The sequence below is a fragment of the Plasmodium fragile genome (assembly GCF_000956335.1).
Source record: "Plasmodium fragile strain nilgiri unplaced genomic scaffold supercont1.62, whole genome shotgun sequence".
In the NCBI taxonomy this organism is placed as follows: Eukaryota; Apicomplexa; class Aconoidasida; order Haemosporida; family Plasmodiidae; genus Plasmodium; species Plasmodium fragile.
In genome coordinates this window covers 122,969-132,841 of record NW_012192642.1, presented here as the reverse complement: position 1 = coordinate 132,841, position 9,873 = coordinate 122,969, and the positions used below count along the sequence as shown (strand labels likewise).

Genomic DNA, 9,873 nt, shown 5'->3' with positions numbered 1-9,873 from the left:
ACAAAAAAAAAAAAAAAAAAAAAAAAAAAAAAAAAAAAAAAAAAAATTCGAATTGTCATTATTTGCTAGTCAAGGAAGGGAAGGCCCTGGCATCGTTAATGTTGGGTGGGTCTCTTTTCTTAAAAAGTTTCTCGTCCATCTGTATTTTCGCTTTGCCTTCCATTTTATTATTCCAATTGGCTTCATCCGATTTTTTATAGCTTCGATAACCTCTGCGAAATCCTGGGATTCTATCAACTCTTCCCCCTTCTTCCAAAATATATTGATAAACATTTATTGCTTTCCTCTTAGGATGATCCGATTTCATTTCATCATCCGCGTGGTCATTTCGCTTCGTCGTGCTCGCAGAATTTGTTGTAGCTTTGCTCCTTTCACTATTCAATGCATTTTTTTTTGTCTTTTTATCAGTATTCTGCATGACACTTTTATTTGAAATTAATTTCTTCTCCTGCTGTTTTCTATACAGGTCATAATCAATTGTAACTGAGTTATGTTTCCTTCCCACGTTTGCGCTCTCTTCATTATTCTTACTTAAGGATTCTACGTGTGCTTCTCTCTTTGTGTTTTCATACTTGCTTCTGCTATCGTTGTATTCGTTGAAGATTCTCTGTAGGTCAAGTATTAATATAGTGGGGAGAAGAAAGGGGTAGTGGTGGTGTAGTGTGCGTTCATACATAAATGGAAAAAAGCTCGCACGCGTGGGATACTGCATACGTGTAAGGGGACGCAGTGTCGTTTGCACTGTTCATTGACGACGTGTTGACGCCGCGCTGACACCGTGTTGACTTACCTCCCTGTGGTCGAACTTGTTATAATTATACCTAGAGTTATAGTTCCTGCTGTCGGTGCCCATCTTATAATCATGGGCCCTGGAACCTGAATAATAATTACTGCTGGATAAAATATTCGTTGATGTGTTACTGTATCCTGTGCCGAGCCCACCTCCTACTCCTCTCTTGCGAGGGAATTTACTTCTTATATTATTGCCCCTTAGATGATAACTGTCGCGGTTACTTCTGCCTTGGCTACTTTCATGTAACTCGTTGATGGATGATACACCAGGGTATTTGTTATACCTATCATTATATGCGGTAACCTTGTTGGCACTAACATTTTTATTTGGCACGGTTGCTTTGTGGTCCTTTATGTCGATTATTTTTTTTTTTTCTTAGGGGAAATTGAGGGAGAACCATACATATGTGAACCGTTAATTGTGGGGTAAGACTCACGTGCAGTGGAGTTATGTCTGGGGAGCCTCCACAGTTAGCCTTATATTATAACATTCTACAGGATGATCTTTATGCCGCATAAGGTTACAAATTATGCGGCATTCCCCTTTGGTGCGTGAAAAAATTGTCCATTTTTCCAGTGCAGCAAATATACACAATTTACACAGCACAGTCGTATGGAAGACCTGCTCTGTGTATAACTGCCCATGATGCAAAACAAATACGGTTAAGTAAACATATACATACGGATCACTTATACATGTATGCTTTGGCCCCTCTCGTTAATGTTTACCTGGGTTATTGCTGTGGGACCTGTCCTCATTGGAACTATTTACTTCGCGCTTCTTGGGTTCCTTCAATCCTTTGTTCTCATTTTCTTCATCTGAGTTGTCCGTATCGAACACGGAGTACTTGTTCGTCGTGTGGACGCTGTAGTGAATCTTCGCCGCCATGTTTTCGGCTCTGCAAACCTGTTGCCAATGCAAATGGGAAGGAGGGGGTGGGGGGGTGGGGGCAGTTTAAATCAATTGAGCGGTTGCGCTGTTAAGCAGTTACGTGGATACGTGATTAAGCGGATAGGCGCATAGGAAGCTGCGCTTCTTATGTACTACGCGCTTGACCGCACTGTAATGTCACATGCATGTGCGAGCCCATTCAGGTGAGCCCATTTGCCGTGGTGCGTTGTACGATCTATTCATACATGAGTTGACAACAAGCATACACAAGTGTTCAGTTAACTGGGTAAGAAAAAAAAAAAAAAATATAGCATGTCCGTCGTAGGGTGAGGAACATCAGCAGCAACAGTACAATGCCGTTGCACGTATTTTTATTTTTTGACCTATAGAAATTTGTGCGCATACCTGAATTACTCACTTTTGCAGGAAGGGGGTTACAAAGTTTAACTGTTTGCAGCTTCGAATATGAGGGGAATGATAAGCTGATCTATTTATAACAATCAAATGAAGGCATAAAATGAGAAAAAAAAAAAAAAAAAAAAAAAAAAAAAATTGATTCGCGCAGCTAAATACATATATATAATACGCGTGATCATGACGTGCTCTGGCAAGTAACATGTGCCACTTTTACAGATCGTGGGAGGTGTAAGTTGCTTAACGCAAAAAATTGTTAGCGGCTGTAATTCCACTGCAAAGTCCGCTGAATTGCGCCCTTGAAAAAAGGCAAGTAGTGGCAGAAGCTCCTATATGGGCAGTTGGCCCACATGGGGGTATAAAAGTGCAACAAGGGTGGAGTAAACGAGCAACGTGAAACGAGCGATGCATGTTGAATATACCTTTTGTGCACTTCCGTTTCTCGCATAAGGTGTTTGTGCATATTCGTTTTAGCTCATATGTGCTTTCATTTTTGCACTCATCTTTTGCGGCTGCGATTCCGCATTGCCGCGACGTCCTTCACTGTGTTGTTTGTTGACTTGTTTGCTTTTCATCCGCCACCCCCCGTTGCACCTTTTTCGTTTATGCCTAGTTTAACAGGCAGGAAGAGAAAAGGCATTAGCAGGTCTTCCCCATAGTGAAGCATAACAATTCTTACAACCCCCCCACCCCCCTCGCCTTAATGAATACCTGTCCTCGTTGGGCCCACCTCAGAAAAGCTCAATTTCTGTTGCATGACAGAGGGGAAACCCCAAAAGGGGAACGTTAAATGAAAAAGGCATTAATCGCATTTTCGAGCTACGCTGCACATAAGCCACGATTCTTGTTTCTTTTTTTTTTTTTTTTTTTTTTTTAAGCGGACATTTTGAAAAAAAGGGAAATTTCGAAAGACCCCGAACATATTGAAGAAAATAAAACAAAGTTTGGTGGCGATTGCATTTGCAGCAAATTGACACAAACTGAGATGCGTGCTGTAACAGCAACACTCCTCTTTACTCCCACTTGGAACACATCCCGTTCTTGTGGCAAACGAACTGATATGATGTTTTACAACCAATGGGGATGAAGTCATTTTGGGGATGGGTATTTTTTTAATTAGAGGTTCATACAATTATGCACAGGCATCACGCGGGCATTACAGGGGCAGTCCCGTTTTTTTTTTTTTTTTTTGCCCCTTGTTGACAATCACAAAAAAGATGTGCATTTTAAACAACAGGGGGGAACCACCACCCTTGGGTGTACTCTCTTTAAAAACAGTTAACAGAGAGGAAGGCGAAGGGACACCTGTGACACACAGGGTATGTGTATCTACTTAATTATAAAAAAAAGTAACACCGCATAGTACTACTGCACTGCGCTTTTTTCATTCAAGGGACCAGTGCACATATAATAATGGGAGCCAGTGTCATGCGCTATTCACGTACATTTTGTGGACGAAAAAAATTATTAAGCTGTATAGGAAGAACCAGACGAGGTGGTTCAGGATGAGTAGCCTCAAAACGTTCGATGCGTAATCTTCCAGGGTGAAACTAATAAGGTCTGCCAAGTGTGGGAGTGAAAGAAAAAAGGAAAAGAAAGAAATGTGACCTGTCAGCGATGTGATGCGGGCAAAAAGGTGGTTATCCCCCGTTTGGAATAATTAAACTGGTTATGATTCATTCTGTAAAAGCCTTTGTATATCACTCATCCCTTCTGCCCTCCCTTATTAATTTGCTCCCCATTTTGTCCTCCACTTACACAACACGAGGAACACCAAGTAGGGGTAAGACTGCCGCATGCTGTTGGAATAATTCTTCCTGTCTAGCATGATCGACTCAAAAAACAGAGTTGCATACAGGTAATGAGACAAAGATATGACTGCCCCCATTTTTAACAAAATAACCGTAATCGCATCAGTATTCACTTCAAAGCTATGCATAAAATAAAGCGCACTTAAATTATAGCAGAGCCAAAAGTGAAATATTATTACCACCCCCATGCTATTGAACATGTATAAAGAAAATAAGTAAATCAAAAAGTATAGAATTAACATCACTTTGCATTCTGACATAAATCTGGTAGCTTGATTGTATAGTACGTAACTTTCTGAGTAAAAATATGTATTCTTTATGTTACTCCTTTTTACAATATTGTTTATTCTGTTCAAATTTTCCATGTTCTTTACTTGGTTGGATGTGTAATTGTGCAGGACAAAGCCGATTCGGCTGCTCGATATGCTGTGCGGGTCGTGCATCTGAGGGGTAGGGGGTGGGGAGAGAGAGAAAAAAAAAGACACGTTTAGAGACGTGGTAATGAAGAGAGGGTAAAAAAAAAAAAAAAAAAAAAAAAGTTCATATGGAAATTTCAATCGTATATTTTGCGTTTTGCTTAGATGGGATGCGACGTCTCAGTGGAGAGGTGCCACCCATCTGTGGAATGATCACACGACGTACCTTCACATAATCGCCATAGAACAAGTGTGGCCTTATGTTGTAGTACTGGGGGAGGATGTGGCCAATTTTTTCCCCGTACAACGTTTTAATCTTAAAAAATTGACTATCATATATCCCGTCCTCTTTGTGATTCATCCATTCGTACACAATTTGGTAAAAGCTATCACATGTCTTTTCCTCATCTTTGAAAAAAATTTCTTTTAACTTATTCAAATGGAGTTCTTTGCCCTCTTTATGTGGAATGATGTTATGACATGATTTTTTATAGCGATCCAAATCGTACTGATTAGTAAAAGAGTCTATAGTGCGGCAGTCATTTTTTAATAATTCAAATGCATGAACCCACGATACAATGGGTTCATGAATACATCCTTCCTCCTGCATTTGGTTTACAAGGTTTATTATTACATTTGCGTTTTGTTCATCCCCGTAGTCAAACTCGTGTGAAGAAGGCAACACCAAATATGCTGGCTCGATTACGAACCCTGCCCTTTTCTCAAAGTTTTGAATAAACCTTCTCAGTGGCGATTCCTGCGTCATGTAATGGTACACATCCAGGTGAATCTTCTCGTTCCTTATTAGGAAAGTTAGGGAGAACGCTAAAATGAGGAGGAAAAATAACACAACGAGGAGGAGAAATCCCTTCCTTGGGGTTCTCCCACAGCTTGCTTTATTCCTGTCTTCCTTCTTTTCAGTGCAATTTTCCATACCATTCGGGTAAATGCAATTTCCTATGTGATGCTTCTTCCCATCTACACCTTCGCATGAACAGCGTGCGTTGGGGGAAATATGGCTCACCCCATGTGCAGAGTTTCCACTCGATATGCAACTATTGTGTACCATCACTCCACTATTCACCACCTCTGAAAAGGCTATAACATGCTCCTCGGGTTGATCCCTCGACGTGCTACATCCCGACTGCGCAAGTGGTAACAATTGAGATGGTGAAAGCAACAAGTGGTTGTCCCTGTAAAACAAAAGGCCAAACATGTTGTTAAAAAACACAGCGTAGTAGAGAAACAGACAAAGGATGGCAAAAATCGAATTTAGAGAAAACACTTGGACGATTCTGTAAGTGCAGGAAAATCCAACCAAGTATAGGGACAAAACGATTAAAGTAATTTTGCCCACAAAATAAAGTGACTTGTAGCTAGCTCTCAGATAATACTTATTCATATCTACAGATTTGTTCTTGGAAATATTTACGCTCCTCATTCTGCGTATTATCATGTTGGAAGGTTGCACTACGCACTTGTTGCGATAAAATATGTTGACGCAGCAAAATAGGACGCTTAGAAAAAAAAGGGGGAACAAATTTAATAAATAAATTCGTAGAACATGAATTTGGAAAAACAAATTGATGAAAAAGGTGGAGAAAAAGGAAAAGAAGGTCAGGGTATATACAGACAAGATAAGTAAAAACTTTTTCCCCCTTTTTCTTTCTGGTCCCTCGTCTTGTCCATTATGCTTCAAACCGTCCGACGAAAAGGAACATGCATAAATGAATATAAAGAGAAAGGACAAAATGGCAAACACGTAATTTGATTTAAAACCTACACTGATGGATGACTGTTCGTTATCCTCAAGTATCTTTTCATTCACAACAGCCATGCTCCAATTCCTATCCTGATTTATCTCATGAACATAAGTACTGCTGTCCAAATTTTGAATCGTTACAAACTTTTTCTCCCCTGCATTCAGCAATTTCACATGCATGTTCAGCAGACGATACCATTCATTCAAAGAGGAGTCGTCAACACCTTCATCGAAATTGAAGACAAATAAAAGAGCCTCCACATTTTTAGACAGGTCAGATGTTATGTCCTTTATCTTCTTTCTCTGAGTGTCGAACTTATGAGGCTGATATAAAAAATTGGGCAAAAAAATAAGTGCGTTGTAGAAAAAATTGCCCACAGATCTTTCGTCCTTTTCTAGGAGATCATCAAAATATTCTTCCCAATTAGGTGTCGTGTCATATTCTGCATTTTGAAGTTCCGAAATGGTGAACAAACCTAACACGAAGCATTTAGACTCCATCATAGGAACATCAAACCGTTTACACATTTCACTCCAGTTTTTTTTATTTCTTGTTTTCATTTGCTTAAAAAATTGCACCAAAAAGAAAATGTCTTTAAGCGTATCGTATTGTAGAATCGTTTTCCCCTCCTCCTTGTCAAGATAAAACAACAACGTTGCTGCTTTTTCCTTTTTATAAAATTTAAAATAATCTTCCACTTTATCCCCTATACTGTCACTTGTGTGAATCATTACATCGCTTGCGTTGCCGACATTCATTTTTATGAATTCCTCTCCATTTATCTTTCTCAGAATAGAGGTTAGAACTTCCGACCTATTTTCCACTTCACTAAATATGTTCACATAAAGAGAGATGCTCATAAGGGTCACAATGAATAATCCTATGGTCACACTTAGCATGACGCAGCATGGTCTGTGTAAAGTCAGCTTTACATAATTTTTGCATAATTCGTGAAGAAAAGGTTTCTTCTTTTTCTTGACCACTACATTGTCGCATCTTGAGTCATCGCAAGGGGGTGTCCTACCGCTTGCACAAGCATTGTGGCCATCCTTCGCACTGATGCAGCGAAAGGGATTTGCTTCCGACTCTTTGCATGTGCCGTCGTAGCCTACATTTCTTACATCCTGAGGAAAGGAGCATACATTTCTACCGTTAGTGTTGTCACGCACCACTTGATCGTTCAAATGGTTACTCCTGTCCTCTTCCTTTTGGGACTTACACTCGTTGCTATGAGGAATCATGTCTTAACTGCGATGTACAATGGGGGCTGTGCTACCAGGGGGAGAGCCGTGTGAAGGGGTTATACTAGTGTAGAAGCTAACAGCGCAAAACGGTATAAATTTCGAAACCGAAAAATGAACACTGAGAAGGGTACCCAGAGAACGGAAACAATTTTGCAACCCCCCGTCTGCGTACTAGGGAAACTCCTCAGACCTTCGCGCAGACCTGCAATGACGCGTTCAAAAATGTAGAAATTGTAAAACACAAAAAAAATGTTATTTCTCTCAAAGTTTAAGTCAAGTTACCTCCGCGCAGAAATAAATTTATAACATGTCTCACAAGAAAGAAAAAAAAACCAAAAAACTAACATATTATGACATAGTTCCATGAACGTGTTTATGTTCCATTGCACGGTCGAGTTATATTTAAAAAATTTCTCTATCTTAACAGAGTTGCATTTAACCATACGTTTCATTTGTTCTTAATTTTTTTTTTTTCCTGTTCTACTTACCACCGAATTGATCTATCCCGTTTTGCTTATTTTATTTTTTTCGTTTTTCTGCAATGTTATAAAGTGCATGTGCATATAGTTACACACGCGTGCAGGCAAGTCCCTTTTTTTTTTTTTTTTTTTTTTCCCTTTTGCATAACCCTTTTATAACCCTATTCACGCGGTAAAGCGCACTTGGGTATGTCCCCAGCGGGCAAGTACTACGTGCATTGGTGGTGGATAGTACTTATCCAGCAAAAATAAAACTTAATTTGTGCTACTTACTAAAAAAGACCGCAACAGGGGATTATGTTTTTGTTTTTTTAAATTATGTGTTACTACTTGTTCAAGGGGGGTTGAGACAAAGATGGGTACTCAAATGCCCCCCAGTAGCTTCACAATTTGGACATAAAAAATGGTACAAACAAAACAGCCTATTCCGTCATTATCCATTTTTGGAGGGTACCTTTCTCACCACATGAGCAGTTCGCACCGGCCTATACTTATTTGTATTATTTACACTACATGCACATGTTTAACTGAAGGTGATATATTGGGTTGTACACCTTGCGAAGACATGGTTAGCCAGCAACATTGTGCCGCCATCATCTCTTCTTAAATGGTGCTCCTTCGGCTAATCAATATGAGCCAATCGACTTTGTAGAAACATCGTATGGAAAGCAAAATGTACATACCTTTTTATATGTGTACGTACTTGGGCACGTTACACTTATAAGATTACAAATGAGGAAAAGAACTACAAGCCAAATTGGGGTCAACTTTTCCACCACACAATTTAGCGAACCCTAGATTATGGTTATTTGTCAGAATGCAAAAAAAAAAAAAAAAAGAAATTAAAAATAAGAAATCCTACATGCGAATCAAGCGGCAAACAGGCATTATCACTCATTTGTGCACCTTTTCAAAAATGTCCCTTTGTTGCTGCCATGTTCGAATTGGTCCATTACAGGGGGTAGCAACGTCGTCGCTAACAAGTGGCCATCGGAAGGAAGTTGGAACAACACCCATGGGGGTGCATTTTGGCGAGCTGATAAAAACATCAAATAATGCCAAGCTATTTTTGGCATGTTGCAATTTGGGGGATCTCTTTTCCGCAGTGTAGCGCAGACTTGTATGTTTTGCTGAACATACTGAAGGATGCTCAGACAAATATAAAACACTTGTGGGGCATCCTATTTTGTCATTCAACATAAGAACATTTAAATGCGTGGAAATATCTGATACATTGGTGGGGGTACAAAATAGGCATTCCACTTAAATGGTCATTTTTCCTGTTGTTTTTTTTTTTTTTTTTTGGCGAGTGCGACTTTAATGAGGTACAAAAAAAAGCCGATCTTTTTTGTCCGCCATGCGTACATGCACTTAGGTGCATACACATTTGAGTATGCGAACATACAAACACACGCAGCAAACGTCGTTATATACGTAGCTACGCGTTCTTCGGTGCATTCAGCAACCCTGACAGAGATGAGGGTGGGGTAGACAGACACCTTCACCGCGACATGTTCCATTTCCAGCTTTCCTTTTGCACGGGATTGACCAAATTTTCAAACGCAAAACAAAAAAATGGCACTCTACAAAGTGCGGAAGCTTTAATAAAGGGGCGCTCACCGGACAGGTTACACTCGGCGGGAGAATGCACAATCGAATACATAAGAAGACCCACGTGTGTGTTTACCCCTTCAAAAAAATATATATTCTTACAGATGAGCATGTCGCGTAGCATAACTTGTGTGCAGCTATTTGTACATGCGTTAGCTGGGCTGGGGACCCTAGCTACACGCCTTCCTCGAGCGCCTTTTCCGCCCACATCTTTGATCACATATTTTGCAGTACATGCGTATGTGCGTATCCATATAACTATACGTACACGTGTTTGCCTTTGTGCTGGTAGGAAAATTGCGAAATGCTTTTTCTACTTGAAGTTTCGTTCACTTTGCTCGCCCAAATGTGGTAGCCTTTTTTTGCAAATAATGCCTCACTTCGCAAGGTTATGCTTTCTTATATATAATTGTTTTTTTTTTTTTTTTTTTTTTTTTTTCCCTTTTGCATA

General features: G+C 39.8%; 2 protein-coding genes across 2 annotated transcripts; both read right to left on the bottom strand.

Annotated features, from left to right (window-relative positions):
- Window positions 1–58: 58 nt before the first annotated feature.
- Window positions 59–1,681, bottom strand: AK88_04428 (uncharacterized protein; the record flags this gene model as incomplete). Its single annotated transcript, XM_012482038.1, has 3 exons — window positions 59–607; window positions 791–1,167; window positions 1,522–1,681. 3 exons carry the CDS (start codon window positions 1,679–1,681, stop codon window positions 59–61), a joined length of 1,086 nt encoding a protein of 361 aa, XP_012337461.1.
- A 1,843-nt stretch (window positions 1,682–3,524) lies between these two features.
- On the bottom strand, window positions 3,525–7,329 carry AK88_04427 (uncharacterized protein; the record flags this gene model as incomplete). Its single annotated transcript, XM_012482037.1, has 3 exons — window positions 3,525–3,658; window positions 3,857–4,352; window positions 4,552–7,329. 3 exons carry the CDS (start codon window positions 7,327–7,329, stop codon window positions 3,525–3,527), a joined length of 3,408 nt encoding a protein of 1,135 aa, XP_012337460.1.
- Window positions 7,330–9,873: the final 2,544 nt, after the last annotated feature.